General features: G+C 39.0%; 1 protein-coding gene across 3 annotated transcripts in view; it reads left to right on the plus strand.

The window, feature by feature from the left end:
* The window catches only part of TEX10 (testis expressed 10), a 49347-nt gene that overhangs the window by 15516 nt on the left and 14414 nt on the right, over positions 1-19417 (plus strand). For all 3 annotated transcript variants that reach the window (XM_084510156.1, XM_084510158.1, XM_084510157.1), the window contains exons 7-10: positions 2088-2223; positions 4644-4819; positions 6204-6381; positions 18220-18308. In XM_084510156.1, the coding sequence (XP_084366282.1) occupies positions 2088-2223; positions 4644-4819; positions 6204-6381; positions 18220-18308 (579 nt within the window). The remainder of the gene's footprint in view (positions 1-2087; positions 2224-4643; positions 4820-6203; positions 6382-18219; positions 18309-19417) is intronic.

A 19417-nucleotide genomic window follows, 5' to 3' on the forward strand; every position in this document is an offset into this window, starting at 1 on the left:
TAGATAGATAGATAGATAGATAGATAGATAGAAGACAATGCAAAAAAAAGAGCTGTTAATGTTTTCTTAGAACAAAACGGAAATTGAAAAAGGGAAAACCTAGACAGAAAAAACAACTAAAGATGAAGAGCTTTGAGCTGACATCTGAAGATTTCTCTCCTTTGTTTAAGATCAAACTCTGGATCTGCTCTTTATAATTAGGAGGTCTGTTGCTTTCTTGCATTTCTCAGGTATAACTTTAGCAGCAGTTTAGCTGCTAGTTGGATTTTTGATAAATTTTCTTCCAGTGAGAGAGAACACTCAGTCGCTTCAGGAGGGTTGACACATGCTGATTAAAACTGGAATATGTTAAAAACCTACGGGGACCTCAGCTGCATTTTGGAAGTCTGTACAATGTGGACCTTTTAAATGCTACCTTTAGATAAAGCATTTTACAATTGCTTTTGTTTTTAAACTTGTTCTACTCATAGGAAGCAATTCAAACAGTAGGACCTGCTTTACTGAACGTGCCATGGAGAGTTATTTGAAGGTGGCTGAATATTCTACGTGCTTAGAATATTTATTTCTTATACAGTTTTCTGTTAACGTTAATACCTTTGTGATTTCCAGCTAATTAATGAACTGCTAATCAACTGAGAATAAGCAAGTGTTCTGTTTATGCAGTCCAAGAAAAATCTTCATTAGAAGAGTATGTGAAATGAATAAGTTAATGTTTCTAGTGGAAAAAAAAAAAAGAACTTAATTTATCTTAATTAAAATTTGTTCTAATATTTGACATATTTCTCAGTTGATAGGTTTGTTAGATTTCAACTTCTCAGTGGCTCCCTGCATTATGATTACGTATGGCCATGCCATTTCAGGTGCTTTATATCGTGTGTATTTTCCTGCGAATCTCTGTGTAGTAACTTAAATACATTCCCTGGTTTTACTGGAGTTTTATCAATTAAGACTGGCCCCTGAACTGGACCTGTAATCATTTTTAGTATGGAGCATTCTTGTTAAAATGTGGTCTCCTGGGGCAGAAGTAGCTCTGTTCAGTGTGGAACAAATTATCGTGTCTGGTTTTGAATGCATAACTTTAACTGCTTTGTACACCTGAATGGAAAACAAAAGTTCTGTGGTCTCGGATTATGAAAACAATGAAAATAAGTGATTACTGCTAGTTAAGTGCATCTTGACAGCAATTAGTTCACTGGGATCAAGCCCTATTCAGACAACTTGAGTGAGGGGTAGTGCTCTTCATATGCCTCTTATCTTTTCAGATATTTCTCTGCTCTTTTAGGCTTGTCTTCTCACAATTCAGATATTTGTATGATTTTTTATTTTTTTTTTCACGCTTTGTTAACTTTTACTTCCAATATTTCAGTCCTGGCTTCTAAAGAAAATGTTTGGTCTCTTTTTCAGTCTACTATAATAACTTCTGCACTTGCTGGCCAGTTTTGGCCACCTTTGACATGAGGTTAGAGCTCAAACATTGTTGTAAGTCTGGTGATAAAGCGTAGTTGGCTAAAGCTTCAGAGAAGAAAAGGTTGCAGTGCAAGTTTAGCAGATCTCATTGTAGCAGCTGGCCAGTGGCTCTCAAGGTAAGTATTTTCTGGTTAAGCAGCAAATGTGGTGTGGAGCCAGCTGGTTCGAAGACGTGGAGAGCTGCTGAGGCTGATGTGTGTGTGGCAGGGAGGGTTAGTCTGGAGATAACCGAAGGCAGAGGCGGTGAGGTTTTGGAAACAAGGTGAGGAGTAAAGGAGGCCAGTGATGTGAAGTTATTGTGCTAGGGAAAAAGGACGTGGAAGATAGCTGTGGAAAACAGGAATTTATTACTTATTGCACTGGTTTCGAGGTAGATAAGCTCTGAAGCTTTCACGTACGTGCTGTCTCTATAGCTGCGTGCTTCTTTGATAAGCTACACCACAAAGTGTTTTAATGATTCACTGCTTTATCCAGTGGTTTGTTTTGAAGCCTTTGGGTACTTCCCTATGGAAATAACTGTAGGTAGCTGCAGATACAGATTATATGTAATGCGTGTGTGTATGTATGAAATCAGCCAATTCAGCAGCACTATTTGAATTTTGTCTATATTTTCATTCTAGTGGCTACAGAACCCTTGATAAAGGCAGTATATACGCTATACCAGCAACGGAATCTCCTCCTTCCTGTTCGTACATTGCTTTTGAAATTTTTTAGCAGAGTTTACCAAAAAGAAGATTTGAGGACTCAAAGAATCAGGTAAAAACAAAACAAACAAAAAAACCAAAACACACTTCTATACTCCTTTTCATTTCAACACAGCATGCTTATTTCAAAAGTTAGAATATTGAAATGCTGGCATCCATTAGCACAGTCAAGCTTTGGGAATATAGTTATTTTCTGTCTGTCCTCTTCTTCTTTCCAATCCTGTATTGTGATCAGGCCTGAGTATATGTAGTTAGATCTACAGACAGAAAAATCTAACATTTATGCTGTGAATCTTAGAAAAAAATACAGCGAATTTGAAAGACAGGAAAAGACTAGGCAGCATCCCATTTTCCTCTTCTTTTTCTCCCAAAGTGAAAAAGATTTTTTCCATACTAATTTCCCTGAGGTTACATAACCGCTGTTTTCTGAACTTACCTTGAAGTTCTGAGTATCTCATCCATGGCTTCATATGACCATCTAATGTCTAGAAAGCTTTAACTTTCAACTTTTAGATGTCACAAATGGCAGTATTTTTCCTGCTATTTTCCTTCTCTCAGTCCTCTGCATGGAATTTTAACATTTTTAGTAACTGAAGACTGAACTCTCAAAAGGCCAAAATTATTTGCAAAAAGAATATATACACCTATGTAAGATATTTTAAGATAGTATAATCTTTATGGACTGGAACAGTCCATTTCTTTCCATTAGAATCAGTGTTTTCCAGTCTTCAAGATGTGGACTGGGAAGTGGATCCTGGTTGACATTCGTATTATTATTCCATTCAGCTTGATATTACAGCTCTTTTAGCCTTCCTGTGGCTGCTCTTCTCAATTATTTTTTTTTTCTCAGAAGCTTGTTGAGAGCAGTATAAGAGGAACAGAGTTCATGTTGAAACAATTTCCATGAAATGGAAATGAAACTTTATTTTTTAGGTGTATCTGATTCCCAAAGGATGGGTGGCAGATTTTGGCCTGCTGTTGTCTGGGAGGAGGGTGGAGAGCACCTTTAGTGCCCTCTTATGCTGTTATAGACACTTTGTTTCCTCAAACTTTTTGGTGAGGGATTTTAAGTCTATTGAAAATTTCATGATTTTTATCATCGTTACGCTAATCTTATTGACACCTTCAACTTGAACTTCTTGATTTATACATGTAATCATTTGTTTAAGTACTGAGATGATACAGTATAACTTACAAACCAAAATTATTCTATCTCATAAGTAAAACTGTCACAGGAATGTTGCTAATCCTGCAAATTCAACTAAATTATTTTTTCCAGTTGTCTCTTATACTTCCTTTCGAATTTGTATCCTGTTTGCAGTGTGTAGCTTTTTTTTTTTTTTTTTTTTTTATAATGTTCAGGGGAAATTAAGCAACTGTATTAGCTCTGTGTGGCTTGTAGACAGTGGGAGTAATGATATGGTTTGGTCCCTACAGTTTTTGGTGAAGAGATTTTTTTTAATGTAGAGATGTAGCAGATCTATTAATAAGAGTAACTTCAGGAGAGCCATGTTTGAAGTAATTTGCCTGGGTGCCATAGGAATTCAATAATAAGACAATAAATAGGATTCAGGAATTCTTCCTTTAATTATTGTATAAACTATTAAGTTACACATGAAAAATTTACTTTTAAATTTGAAAAGTGTGAGTAAAAGGCCTACCTGAAAACCTTAATTAAAATAATTCAGTACTTACTCCTTGATATGTAGTAAAAAGAGAGATATAATAGATCAAAAAAGGGAAAACAGCAATCTGATCGCCCAGGATTCATTTTTTTGTTTTTTTTTTTTTTTACTTCATTTAGTCTCATGTTTTCTTAATATTACTGTTTGTTTTTTTTAATCGTCATTCCTGATTAAGAAATGAGACTGGCTAAAAAAACAAGGGTTTGGATGTTTTGGAAGGGGTAGAAAGGATACTTTATTGTGCTTGACAAAAATAGTTGATTTACTGTAGCAGTTGAACAGAGAAAGAAAAGAAACTAAAATCATGTTATCAACTCCTATTTAAAGCAACCAATTCTAGTTGCTCATTCTGCTTTAAGATTTATCAGAATTGAAGAGCCAAGACGTCCATAAAGGTAGAATTGAATTTGAAAGTCTAATAAAAAGAGTCATGGCTTGACTGGGAAGCTCAGGGGTAGTCAGAATGTGGTAATAATATAAAATGATAAGACTAATGAGAAATTGAAATGTTGACTTGCCAGCATATGGTCACTTCTCACACACTTACTTTCTAAACGAGCTGTAAGTATGTAGTGCAAAAACTGTGCCAAATAAATACTTCTGTTATAACCCTAGGAGCATACCAATGTGCTCACATCTTCAAGTGAAATATTGTACACAAACCGTACTGTTGCAGTTTATTGTCATTTAATTATACCTAACATTAAAGCAACTTAGTCAAGACTGGAAAAAGTAAGTTTTTTTGTTTGTTTTTGATTGCCCAAAATAACTCTCCCTCTTTCTTTAGAAGTCGAAGTAAAGTTTTATCTCGTTGGTTGGCTGGTTTACCTCAGCAACTTGCTCTGCTTGGCTTGAGAAACCCCGAGCTCTCAAATCAGCTGATTGATATCATTCATTCTGCTGCTTCTCGTTCAAACAAAGAATTATTACAAAGTTTACAAGCCACTGCTGATCAAATATACGGTAAGACTTTGCTCTATAGCATACTGATTTTTTTTTTCCATCGCTTTTTAGGAAAGTTGCAGTACATGGAAAATACAAGTGTTTCTTAGGTGAATGTAAAGTGTGTGTTGTGGGGGGGGAGATCAGTCACTAACAGTGAAGGTTAAAAGGAATGATGTATGATTTCCTAAAGGCTGGCAAAATGGTTAAAATGTACAGTTAAAGTTATCAGGTTACCTTAATCTGATAGATCAAAAGCTTCAGTTTTTGTGAAATCTGCTTCTGATAGTATTGCTTCTTTTTTTTTTTCTCTCTTCCTTCTTCAGTGTTAGGTATAGTGCTGTACCTTCAGTAAATGTTGTAAGCATTACATAGTAACAGCTAGAAAAGATGAGAGATCACTGCACGAGATACTTGTGTGAAAGTTTTTGTGTATTAGAATGCTTGAATTTTGGTGTTTTAATACCACTTGCCAGAATTTTCCAAATAATTATTATTTATTTTTTTTCCTATTAATTTAATGCATGCTGCTCCATTTTGAAGTTGAAGCCTTGCCTGAAAGTGATTTAAGTTCTGTGGGTCTAGGGCACTTCTTGCTTGTTATTACCTAAGGAAGGGGGAATATAGTCTTGCCGTTTCAGGAAACACAAACAATTTTATGTCCATATGTTGTTAAACCCATACCTTGCTCCCTTTCCGCAAGTGATGAGTGAAATAGATTCTCCTCTTTACAAGAAATAAAATGTATTTGGGTCCATCAAGGTGATTATACAGTTGTAAGAATTTTATTGCTGTGCTGATAATAAATTGCCTGTTAGCACCTATGGGCTTTTCTGCTAAAAATGAAAATGTTCTCTTCTTCACAATTGCATTGTTGTGCAGTCTGGCAATTTTGTTGTGAGTATTGTGATAGATTTAGGCTATTTTCTCGACCAAGGCTCATAAAATAAAGTGATTTCATCTATTTTCAGTTTAAAGTTAAGCTTCTACTTGTTTTTGAAGATATGAAATCAGAAATGAGCGGATTTATACATGCTTGAAAATCAAAAGATAAAATATTTCTATTTTTATTATACTTCAGTTTAAATCTAAATAAAATGCTTCTTGATTTTTTTTTTTAATACAGACTCAATTCTTTTCAATAGTTTTTAGGAGTAGTGCTGGATCTAGGTGTCTCTTGATACTTATTTCCTGAAACATAGCATTATTTTGTTAGAATTTTAACTCCTCGTAATTTCCCACTGGCTTTCCATATTGCTTTTGTTACACTTGCTTCCTCTGCTCCTCAGTTTTCTTCGATTTCCGTCTCATTTTCCTACACTTACAAACTTTTAGTACCTTAGTGACATTAGGAGAAAACTGTATTTTGTGCCTAGCTTTTAATTCATTCTTTGTCTGTTTTCAGACCCGCTAGATGGCACTCTGGTTCTGCTCCCAGCTGAGGCTCAGCGGCGGCTGGTTCAGCTGGTGTACTTCCTGCCCTGCCTCCCTGCCAGCTTGCTGGCTTGCTTGAGTCGCTGCTGTATTATGGGAAGAATGTCCTCAGAGCTGGCTGCCACTCTTATTGGGATACTGCGCATGAGGTAAAATGCTTAACCCGTGTTTAGGTTGCTGGAAAAACGTTTTGAACTTCCTAAGTGGTTTGCGCTACTTCAAAACACAAAAGATAACACAGAATGTAAAAATTGGTACCTGGAGGAAAGTTAACGCTTCTGTCAAATTTTACTCTTAGACTTTCACTTTACATTGACTGATTTTCTGCAGTGTTTGATATCAAAATCATATCCCTTACCTTTAAGGCTATGCAGTATTGAGCAGCCTCTACCCTGAATGTTATCACTGGTGGTCTTTGTTCTGCCACGGATTGCAGCTCTTCCTCGTAAACGCTTAGCCTTGACCTCGTAAATGCTTTGACTTCACGGTGTTTGTAGGGAAAAATAACCAACCAGTATGTATTCTCATGTTCTGCTCTGCTTTAAAGTTTTTCAACCTTGCTCCTCCTATAGTTACCACACTTAAATAACTCTAAATTGTAGTTGCTAGGCGAGTGTCTTGTTAGAAATCATTCACACACCTGTTGTTTTTCTCTTGGCTTGAGCACGTTAGACTATGAAGGTGGGGGGAGATTGCTGTTCTGCAGAAGCGAGAGGAAGGATTGCTGAGATTTCATTACAGTATTTTGCTTTGCTGCTTCTGGAAAAAGTACACTTGCTTTTTTCTATTCCTCACTTTTGTTGGAGCTTGGATAAATAAATAGGAGTTGGGCTTGTATGAATTACGATGTACTGCCAGATACAGACCTGTTGATAATCGCCATGTAAGGTGACTAAAGTGATGGTGATAAAATCTATAATACTCTCTATATAATGTGTTACTGCTATAAAAGTGAAAATCTGTGTAGTTTTGGGAACATGGATCTCCAATTTTATTTAAAAAAATAATAATTCTTTGCCATATACTACAAATGCAGTGACAAACTGACCAACTGAAAGGCAGGCATTGTGAGAACTGAAGATGGTAATAAGCACTAAGCTGCTTTTTTTTATTTTTATTAGATCTTATCTGATTTTCAGTGTGGGAGATTTTTACAGTAATAGTGTAGCTGAAGATTATCAAAAAGGTGCAGGTGGGCTGCAGGCATTTGAGCCTTTTGGCAGAAGATGAGAGAGACTGCTGGGGGGCGGCATGCTTACCAAAAGTAGGTTACATCTTGGCAATGCAGGAGGAGGAGCAACTTTTAATTTTTTCAGAAGTGCAGAGTCTTTTGATCTTAATTTATGGCATTTGGAACATGTTTTAAACAAAGTAGGATTCAAAGATTGTGGGTTATCTACCTGAGAAGTGGATCTGAAATAACTATGAAAAATGAAGCTTGGAGAAAAAGATTTTAATCTTGATTTGAGCATCGTTTTTCTTTGGTAAGGTAGTTTCCACAGTGTGAAGAGGAATATTTTTTTTTTTTTAAAAAAGGAATCTGATCAATTTTCTTCAGAAACATCTGAAAATAATGCAAACCTTTGTAAAGATTTAAATAACCTTTTTATAGACAAAGTGAATGTAACAGCATTGAAAATACTCTCACCTAGGTTGCCAACTTGAAAGTTTGTGGTAGAAATTTTAAAGCACTTGAAAACAAGCTTCACTTTTTTTTCAGTTATTGCTCAGCTTCTTAATATGTAGGTGAAACTTTTTTTTTATGGTCCTGATCATAGATTTTTATGGTCAGAATTTCAACATAGGATGCCTTTAAGAATCGGAGAACCACAATGATGTCAGAAATTTTAGTGGCTGCTGTGAAGGGGATGTCCAAAAAAATTCTTTGGGACCATTGTCTGGTGGCTAAAATTAGCCACCATGCATGCAAAAACACTGAGATAAGTAACAATTAATATTAACTTCTTGAGAACAGAACAGGCTGACGCATCTTTTTGCTTGGGAAGGGATTAGTGCAGTTAAGAAAAAAAAAAAAAGTCGTCCATTTACTAGATCTGAAATTTATCAGGGCTTTAAGAACTTCACCACCTGTCATTGCAGAATACGTGAGCTAATTTTCTAACTCTCATCATCAGCGAAGCCTGGCTGGATTATTGTGTCCAGTTTCGTGGCTTGCTTTTAGGTAATGATATGGACAAACTGGACTGAATCTAAAGGAGAGCAGATGAAGAATGACAGTCTGTAAATTGTGATAAAGGGGGATGACTAACAAATTGGCATTGTTAGGCAAATAAGACTGGGAAGGAGGGGGCACTTGTCTTTGTGTGAGTAAAAGGCTGTTGAAAAGGGATTTGAGAATGCAGTTTTAGCAGGGTTAGAAATATTAAGTGGGAGAAAATCATCTGTTTCGAGTGCTAACGAGATTTTCCAAAAGCAGAGACATGCTGGAGTAGACTGTAGGAAGGAGGTATAGAATGTGCTTCACAGCAGATATTTATGTCTGGGTGTCATGGATGGCAGAGGTAAAGCCTTAAAGGAAGCAAGAGGGACTTGGTAACTTCTGGTAGTCATTTACAGCATTAGGATTCTTTGAATTAAACGTCTGAGTTCTTGAGGTGAACAGCACTGTACCAAAATGTGTACAGCTTCACAGCTCAGCGGCACAGTGTGGTTCATGGGACATTTTCTGTAGTTTCAGATGATGGTGGTGTTTAAGGAAACCAATACAAATCAGTCCGTTCAGAGATCACGTTTATGAATAAAAATGATTTTGTCGCTAGATGGCACTGTTTTTCTTCCATTACCTTTTTCGTTCAGTCTTGTGATGGGGGAGTTCTTGTAAATCTCTTTTCTTCTAAGCCACCTGCTTATCTGTCGCACTTTAAATAGATTGCATTCAGCAGCATCAGGGGCTCGCTGCTGTATTTGGCAATTGTTTTTAATTTCTTTTAAAGCTTTTATTTCCACACTATTCCTGGCTGGCAGATCATGTACGTTCTTACACGCATCAGAAAATGCACATACATACCTATGTATATTTGCCAGGGAGAAGCCACATGAAAGTGGATTTGATGAGAGTACATACAGATGATGATAAGACTGTTACAGCTATTCCAGGAACAATCATTATAAGATGAAGAAGCTCTTACATATCTTTCGTGTGTGTGCATGTGTGTACAAACTATAAAAGTAGATAGTAAATGTATCCAGATGGCTTAAACCACAGCCCCGTCACGGTACCAGGCAGTAAACATTAAATTTAATTACCGCATATTAACTTTGGGAAGTTTTTGTTAATTGGAAATGGATTTTGAAGGCATCCTGTAATTTCCATCTTTAATTTTTGTGGTGGTGAAATTAATAGCCAGCTGGGCTGCAGGAGCTGACCGTGGTGGGCTCTGTGTGCTGAGAATCAAGATGATGATGACGGTAATGCCACAAATAACGAGAAGGTTTCTGAGCATGGGAGGGTGATTACCTATACTGTTAAATGGCTACGAGCGTTCCTGCGATGCTCTTGGCTTCTGTGCACCACAGCTCTTCCAGATAGCACAGGGCAAGGACCGTGCTGAAATTGATGGTGGCTTAAATAGAGCCACCCTGTCTTCTTCAGTGCCTGCTGTGTGGGTCCTGAGCTGTAAGTAACCTTAAATCCAGTCAGGTAGGGTTTTGAGAGATGGAGGTGTGCCAGACTTACGGGGTACAAATCCTTCTCCCCACTCCTGTTCTCATACACCAACAGGGGCGAGGAAGGGTGTGGAGGAACACGAGAACAGCCTGTGACCTCAGAGTGCGAGAAATGAGAGGTAACAACTTCTTGGAAGGAGTTAAGTTCTCTGAGTCACCTTCTGATTTAAGGCTCTGACAAGCTGAAATTTGTGGAGACAAATGGAAGGATACGGGAAGTGTTTTTTAAGTGTTTGCACTGAATCTGCAAGGTGGAGTTTCATTATTTAGGTGGCACTACTTGGACTGAAGTATTGAGACAGGCTTTAGTCTTGATGCAATGTGCCACGTTTCTAAAAGAATTAATGGAAAAAATATTTTTGATTTATTGGAATAGTTTGTAAATAGTTGAACAGTAGTTCTCTACTAATTAAAGAATGGTTAAAATGTGTTGGGCAGGGAATATGGAATGTTTCGTCTAAGTGGAGCTTAGGTTTGGAATTCCAGTAGTGAGGTGGGGGTTGGTCTGTTCTCCCACGTGCCTGGTGATAGGATGAGGGGGAACAGGCTAAAGTTGTGCCAGGGGAGGTTTAGGTTGGATATTAGGAAGAACTTCTTGACTGAAAGGGTTGTGAGACATTGGAACAGGCTGCCCAAGGAAGTGGTGGAGTCACCATCTCTGGCGGTCTTTAAAAGACGTTTAGATGTAGAGCTTAGGGATATGGTTTAGTGGGGACTGCTAGCGTTAGGTCAGAGGTTGGACTCAATGATCTTGAGGTCTCTTCCAACCTAGAAATTCTGTCATTCTGTGAACTTCTATATGCTCTAAGTATCAAAAGCTAACAGTTGCAGAGGAATATCACTTGTCACCATTTGGTAGACTTAGGAGTTTTGTTTGGTAGTTCTTAGTGTCTTTGTGGTGATCAAATGACAGATGCTCTTCCAAGGCCCTCTGCTTTGTATAAGGTGGGATACTTCAGCTAGTTAATATATAATCCAAGTGCTTAGTATGATGGATTTTATTCTATGAAATACAGATGAAGAAATGTAGACTACGACCTTGTGATCAAATATCATAACTAAGATATTAGATTGCTGACTTTATGGGACAAGTTCTCCGTCTCCTCTTAACGTGTCTCCAGATACAAGTAAGGAAAATCTATTCAGCAGAATTACATAAATGCAATTTATGTGCTTTGTTTGTCCATAATAGTTACAAGTTCTTAGAAGCTTTTATGTATTGGAACAGAGTGTCTGGAAATTAATTCATTGTAACAGAAAGAGAATCGGGCAGATAATATTTCACTGCCTAGATTTAAATGAAACAAAGTGTGGGAGGCAATTAATTTATAACATTTATCTTTTGAAGTGGAGTATTCAGAAGTGGCTCCAATGGCTTCAAGCAGCCATTTCTTATTCTTGTTGGGCTCTCTCCTTGCTGGGGTCTCAGAAAGAATTGCTGTTTCCATTCCTGTAGAAAAAGGAGAAAGATGAGGGCCATACACAGAAGCTGAGCGCTCTCTCCAAGCAAGACGTAAATCGTGTGGGAATTCCCAGACTTCATAGGTTTGAGATAACTCTGGGGATGATAACGTGCATTCTGCTTGTCATCACTTCACACGGACTATTTCCTTAAGAGAGACTGACTTTAAAACATTCTGTTGCTTTCCAGACAATAACGAGGGAGCTCAGTTGGCATCGCATCAAGGAAGTGGGCACGTTGGTTCCTGCTACCCTCAGGAATCTGGTGCTCAGAAAGAACTGGAATGGACTTCGACCATCTGTTGGTTGAAAGATGTAAAATTCTGTCTCTCCACATAATTACTCAGATGTTCTAGGGCCATAGTGGAGTTTAATTTTTTTCTGCAGATACTTCCTATTGGAGTAAATACTATTAGTTATGGGGTCTGCAGCCTTTGATGGCGTGGCTTGAGGAGGCCAGTGCAAATGTAGGTAACTGGGAGCCCACACGCTACTTTAATAAAGACTTAGTGAATGCATTGTTGTAGGCAAGAAAAATGTTACATTCCCATTATATTCCCAAAAAGCATTTGCAAGCAGGACAGAAACTGGAGAGAATATTGTAACCCATTGCTGCGAATGAGAGGTTCTTCCTCATTTAAAATAAAACACCACCACCCTTCCAAGTGGTATAAAGGAACATCAGCTTCATACACCTTGAGGAATAAGCTGAAAATCATACTTGTATAAGAAGGCATCGTAGTTATGAATAGGGTATTAAGAAAAATGTAAGAATAATGAAGTCTGTGTTCACTGTGAAGGGCTTTTTCTGGCTCTATTTCCACACCCCTCAATTTAGACACAAATATGGAGGAGGGGAGTATTAAAAAGGTAATCAAGTGCTTAAGGCACTGTTGAATGTAAACTAAAAAGAAAGATGTGCTTTCAGAAAGCGGGCATTTCCCTGACTGGATGCCACTGAGGCCAAAGGGTAAAAGATGGATCTGTTTTGCTTGCTGTAGGATCAGGAAGGATCCGTAGTTCTTGACAGTCAGATCCTGAGGTATGTTACAGCTCGTTCCTTCAGCCAGATCTGGTCAGCAAGTTTCCTTTTCTTTGCTCGCTGTTAGGTGAAGTGTAACGCTTGGGAAGGAGAATGCTAAGCTCGTGTTTAAGGACACAGCCCTCTAAATTTGTCTCCAGGTCCTTGTTTGTGGTTTGATATCCCCTAACCGAGGGGAGAAGAATTACATTGCTGCACTTAAAACTGCAGCAGGCAGTAAATGCCTTGTGCTCATTAGTGAATGTTCCTTCTGATTTGGGCTGGCACTTATAATGGGTAAGCAATTTTTTTTTTTCTTCACACAACTTTTGCAGCCCTAGAGCAAATGAGTAGCTGACAAGCTTACTTTTAACAATGCATAGCTCAAATTGTTATTTTCTTAAAATAGGATTCATATTTTTCTCCAAATCCCTCTTAATTCCTTGCAGATGTTTGTTGTATTTTGCCACATCTCCAAATGGAAACACTTGATCCTTGAAAAGACATAATGGAAGTTTAAAAAAAAAACAACAACAAAGAAACAAAAAGCAGCTCACACACACTAACAAAAGATTGTCCGCATATGGTAGCGTATTAAAGGGAGAGGCAAATCTCGTTGCCTTTTCTTGTAGTTTGTGTTCAAGCCCTGTGCTACCTGGAACCGAGCTGGTGTGAATGACGGGGAGACGGGGACACAGTTGGAGCAGTATTCAAAGACTGAAGTTTTTGTCATTCCAACATCTGTGCGGCAGCCTTGGTTTCCTGTCCCTTCCAAAACCGGTTTGAAAACCGAGTGTTGATCCTCGTTCAGTGTGACATGCAACTGGTCTGATGAAGCTGATGCAAGAACCTGAGCTTAGACGTTACTGCAGCTGTGCTCTCATGTGACTGAAATCAGTTTTCGTTAAAGCTAAACAGAATTAAACTATGCAAAACTTGTAAAAAGAACAGATTTTACAGCCGTGTATGCTGAAGTTGAGGAAAATGTCTTATGCTTTCCTTCCATAAAGGTGCAACAGTTCTGGTATGGTACTTCCTTGTGGCTTTGTTCCTTCCAGTGTGTTTCATTATTTATGTGCACATAGCTCTCCAGAAGGAGAACATGGGAACGTTTGGGGTGTGTTGCAATGCTTGCCAAGCTCTCCAGACCAGCTAACTCCACAGTTGTTCCTTTTCCTCATATTTTACAGGTGTCTTAACCATTTTGAATGGTTGTTGCTACTGGTTTTGCAGCCAGGTCTGTACGTAAAGCATGAGGTTCCTAACAACTCTGGGGAGGCTCACTAGAGGAGATACCTGGGCAGTGTTGTCCTGGAAGGGCTTTAGTCAGCAGAGCAGCGTCTCTGGGCTCGGGCAGTGACCCCTGAGTGATGTGCTGATGAGTTTGAATGGAGTCCTCTCAGATCCAGGGAAGGGTCTTGCAGTATCCCTGAAGTGTCTCAGTATCTCTGCTCCTGTAGCAGGAGCAAAACGGTTGCGTCTTGATAGATGAAATCTGCAGGCTGGTATTAGACTCACTGTGTTGAGAGGTTACAGATGGTCTGTGACACACAAATAGGAAGTCAAAAGAAAGAAGAAGCCTTTTCTTTACTCACTTTCTGTGGATCAGTGAAGACATCTGAGTGCAGTACCTGGTTCTTCCCGGTGGAAGACCCAGAGGTGATAAAGGGTATCGTGCTACACAGCTGTGGCGCTGGGCATACAAAGTACTTTGGTGTAATGAGGAACTTTCAGCAGAGTTCTTCTACTGGAGACCTTTAAATTACTCAGACTCCTTATGATTAGGGATGTCACCACCAGCACCGTAAGCCTGAACCAGAAATCAGTTGGTAGCTAGTCTAGGTCAGGCAGCACGAGGATAACGTGACGTAGCTGAGAAATCAGCGCTTGTGCATAAATTGCAGTTTCGGAGTTGTTTTACCTTGCAACCCTGCGATACACTCCCAAATTGAAAATAACAGCACAGACAAAGGCGTCCAGGTCCATCTGGAGTTAGACGTTAGCAGGAAATGATGAACGTAGTGCTTTGAACTGCTGCTGTCATTGAGAAACACGGGCTACGCTAACAGCAAGAGCAGCGGTGATTTTTAAGTTAATCGGTGATTTTTAAGTTAATTGGATTCAGCTTTTCTTTTCATACCATTAGGTGTACGGAGCAGGTTACCTAAAGGGGCAGTTCCACAGCTCAGGAAATCTGTTCTCGTGGAGAGCAGCTCACCTTATGGAAATTACAGCACGGAATTCAGCACAGTTAAGGCAGGTTTGCAGCAGCTGACTGCAAAGGTCTCATTCATGCGATTTGATAACAGGCTGCCGTTGTCAGGAAAAACGTATGCAAAAAAAAAGGAGGTTACGGTAGCTTGCCACCTCTTTCCCATCTGTAAATCAGGTTTTTGTTAACTGTCTAACATTTAATTTATGAGCATTTAAACATTTTAACATGCACGTAGTTCTTAATTATCCGTGGTACTAGCATTAAAATACATAGCTAAGATCTTTGGAGAAAAAAAAATCTGGTTTTCGTATGTCAGCATCTGTTCTAGAACTAAATTTCTTTTGTTCTGTGTTCTTTACCTTATTTCTGGTTTGATTTAGCACGAATCTCACAACAGAGTAGCTTTAATTCTGCTATAGACACTTGGATTCAAAGGTAATTGAGGCATTGATAATTGATCAGACTTCTTAGTTTAAATAAACTTTCTTCATGCTGTAGTGCTGGTCCTGCACTCGAAATACTAGCAAGGCACGGGTATTAGTCTTAAAATGCTACTGATGTATTTGTGAGATCCTGGTTCTCTTTGGTTTCATGATCTCAGGTTATTTTTCCATGCTCCAGTGTGTGCTAAATGCAGCATGGTCACTGTGGAGGAGTATTTTCATAATGCTGTGCTTTGCCTTTGGCCCTGTCCTGCAGTAGAAGACTCTATGTTTTATTTATATTATTATGTCCATACCTCACCTGGAAAACAGGGATGTCCTTTCTCTGGGATTTTGTGCTGTATTTTCCACAGCAGTAGGAGATGGGGAGGTGATATCTTACAGATGAGGAACAGAGGCAAGAAAAACATGAAACACAGAAGTGCCTGTTAAATTTAGGAATTCACAGTGAAACAGAAGCTGATTTTTTCAGAATATTTAGCTTTTTCTGTCTCGAAAGCAAAGGATAGACTTCATTTTCACTGTAAGTGCAGGGGGAGCACTGGAGATCAGGTGAGTCTGCGTGCTGCTCTTTAGGACACTTGAAGCTATGTTGCTCCACAGCTGTTACTCTTTTCAGTCTTTTACTCACTCCTGAACTGTTGCGGTTTTGGCAATTGCTAGCAGGAAGAAAAGCAGGAGAGAAACCTCCACTGTGAATAATAGGGTTTTCTTTTCTAAAAGAAAATTAGTACCTAATGTGATGATACTCTGAGAAGTGTTACCTCTGACTCCCAGTCCTCCAATTTTAAGAGGTCCTTGGCTTATATAGCATCTGAGAATGCAGATAACGGTGCAATCCAGTCAAATCCCTAAAACCTATTTGTTCACCTGAATTTGTGAGCTCCTTCTCTCTTATTTTCCGTCTCATGCCTCATGTGCTGTGCATGTTGCAGGTAATAAGGCAGGAGCAGGTCAGAGCATCCTTCGTTGCGTAATCCTGATAAATCCGTTCAGCTGTGATTTGAATGAGGCATGATTTTTTATAGATTTTTATTTTTTTGGAGAAAATGACACAATAGATTTTTTTTTTAGAGAAAATGACACACAACACCATACTCCAAAGCATACGCACAAAGAGGCGAAGCTGAGGATTGTAGGCAACTTTCTCTCTGTCACTTTCTAAATCGAGTGTTGGAGTATTTTTAGCCTTAATGCTGTTGTAACATCGAGGCTTATTTTCATGTGTATAATAGCTTTGGCTTTTCAAAAAAAAAAAAAAAAAAAGTAAACTGTAATTGAATTTCAGGATCCTGCTTTTGTATGTGCGTGTGTCAGCGTAGCTCTGCTTGGAGATGGGTGTTAAAAGCATTCAGTGGCTCTGCCAGGGGTGGGGGTCCGTGCTCCCAGGGCAGGAGAGCAGCGATTCTCTCCTCTTACACATCAGTGACACCTACCACGGCATGCTTGAAACACCTCTCCTGTTTCTGTGGGTGTGAAAATAGCCACATACGGGTGTCAAAACAAAACTGGTGAAGCGTTTGGAAAATTTCTGGACATCGAGCTGTAAGCTTCAGGATCTTACACACGTGCAAGCTGGCGGAAGGTGTTAAGAGCAGTGGCGCTGTTTTGGACAGCAGGCTGCAAGCAAGGTGCATAGGAAAGAACACAAACAGGGTAAGCGGAGCTCTGGCACTCAGCCCAACCCCCCAGAATGATTTTTTATCTTCAGGGATTTCCTGATCTTATTGTGGTTTATGTGGTTTTTAGCCTGCGGTGAGTTTCTGTCCATTATCTGGAGTTTGTGTAAAATTTGTGCATTCACTGGACTTTTACTGAAGAACTTGACAAGTCTGCTCTCTGTTTCATGGGACAGAAACCTTTTTATTATTATAAACTTGATTCTGACTAGCTTTCTCATGCAATCCCCTACCCTCTCCATGCGAGGAGTGAGCACTCAGTCTGTATTCAGTGTCTTCATGCCACCTGTGATGTTGTCGACCTCGATTACCTCCTCTCTGGGATGTTTGCAGGCTGAAGAGCACTAGTGTAGGCAGTCCTCCTAGTGGGGATGCTGTTCCCGTGCCTCTGATCGTTCCCGATGTGCTGCTGAGTCTGCTTCTCAGTTCCAGTGTCATTTTTGAGATGAGAGGGTACCAGCCTCCACGTGCTATTCATGATGGTTTTATTCCCAAAACACGGAGCTGTGAAAACTTTTTGGGAAGCAAGCTTTCAAGAGCTCTGTTACCCATGGGCAGAACCACTTGGGGTGCTTGGCAGAAAGGAGTTGGGAAAAAGTGATCCGAGGCAGATAGCTGGCTTGGGAAGCTGCTTTCCAAGGCACTGAAATTTAGCCAAATTGCAAGAAGGTCGAGCAGCAGTCTCTTGGGTCAGTAGCCTACAGCAGAAGTGCAAGAGAACTTGAATAATGCACATTTTGAGGAAAATGTGTGCCCAGGTACTTGCTGTCATCTTCTGGCTTTCTCCTGGATCTGTGCTGGTGCACAGGCAAGGCACCCCCAGTTGACGGCGTCTTCGTTTGCTCTGAGCTTCCGCAGGGATGTGTGCTTTTTAATTGGAGAAACAAAAGTCGTCTTCTTACGGATTGCCCCTAAAAAGTGAAGTGTCAGGCGGCTTTAATGAAGGGTTTGCTGCTGTCTTTGTGTACTGCTCCTTTCTATGCAAAGTTTTTAATTTAGGTCTGTGTTTAATAGCTTTAGCTGCTCCGAAGTAGACAATGAAGCTGCTTTTAAATGGTATCCATTGTTCCTCTGCAGAGTTGTATCAAAATTAGTGGATATAATGAAAAAAACAGCCCAGCTTTGTCCTATAATGACTTTCACCAAATAAGGGAAATAAAAATAATCGAATTTGCCGTGTGTGTTGGCCGTTGTCACTGCCATAAAGGTTATACCAGCATTTATAAAAATTTGCTACCTCGGTAATTTAATCTACATAACAACCTAAGCTCGTGGAGGGGCACAAATGCAATATTACTTGCCTTGAAAAAGCCAGGTCCTGTTTCTGAAGCTGTTCAAAATGCTACTCTGACAACAGCGGTGAGAAGCAGGAATGCTAAAATTAACTATTTAGTCATGCTAATTGATTGCATTATGCAGGGAGGTTGTGAATTCTTAATTACGTGCTTTTTAATAACCTATCTGCTATTGGTTTTGTGTAGATCATCCTTTGCGGGCTGGAAGTGCCAAGTGCAGGATAATTCAGTGAACGATGTGGACTATTTCAGCTTCTTGTTTTCAACCCTTATAGGTAATCCATGTCAATGTCATAATTTAGAATTAGCAAAATGAAATTTTGTTTTGTTAGTCAATTGCTGGATTTAATTTGGAATAAATGGCGTAGTAATTACTTCCTGAGAGTAATTCTAATATTGGTGCTTCTTTTTGTTGTGGTATATCCTTTTTTATCTTGATCTGATTTTTGACACCCTGTTTTTTTTGCTTTCGCTTGCCACTTGGGCTGAGTATTTGCCTACTTTTCTTGATGTCTAGCAGATTTCTGCTGAAAGAATGAGGAAAATCTATATTCAGCATATGGCTTGAATGAGAAATTTCTCGATTTATTTGAACGCATTTTATTGGTTCATAGCAGTACAAATGAGTGCCTTTTGGATTTCCTGTGGATGCACTTGCGCCATTAAAAACATTCCATCAGAATAAAGTAATCAAACTACATTGAAGTGAGCTGCCCGTGGTTGTCATGTGAACAGAACGACTTCTGCTGCTATATTCTTACCCAGATACAAAAATAATTCTGTTCTGCGGTGATGCAAGTTTGAGAAGTTACAGTGGTTAAAATGGCACCGAGGTACTTGGAAACGTTTCCCAGTGACTTGCCCTGTGCTAAAGAGAATCATTCGGAACAGCCACTTGGCATTCAAAAATTACCTTTTCTTTATAAAGCAGTGAAGGCAGCTGTATTGATGATGCAGAAAACGAAAGCAAAAATGAAGTGACTGCTTTGGAGCAGTAATTCTGTTTCACCATAACGTCTAATACCTGGCTAGAAATAATTAGCCAAATGATTTAATTATTTTTATTTTTTTTTTTACCCCGAGGCTGTGTTAGAAAGCTCCTGAGTTACTGTGAACACCTAGTGAATTGTCTTGTGTTATATCTGTTTTTGTTTTTTTAAAGATAAGCAACTTGAAAATACAATGTGGGCTTTGTATTGTCTTGAAATACCACATTAGATTTTAAACTTGTATTCCTTTGATTGTTAAAATACAGATATTTTCTTTTGGAAATCAGAACTTGTATTTTGACACACAGTTATGTGGACACTATTTAAAAGACAGTTCTTTTTCCATGATGGTATTAAAGTAGCACAGTGCTTGGCTTGCCTTGTGATGCTGTTGT

Source organism: Aythya ferina, assembly GCF_964211825.1.
Source record: "Aythya ferina genome assembly, chromosome: 2".
Taxonomy (NCBI): Eukaryota; Metazoa; Chordata; class Aves; order Anseriformes; family Anatidae; genus Aythya; species Aythya ferina.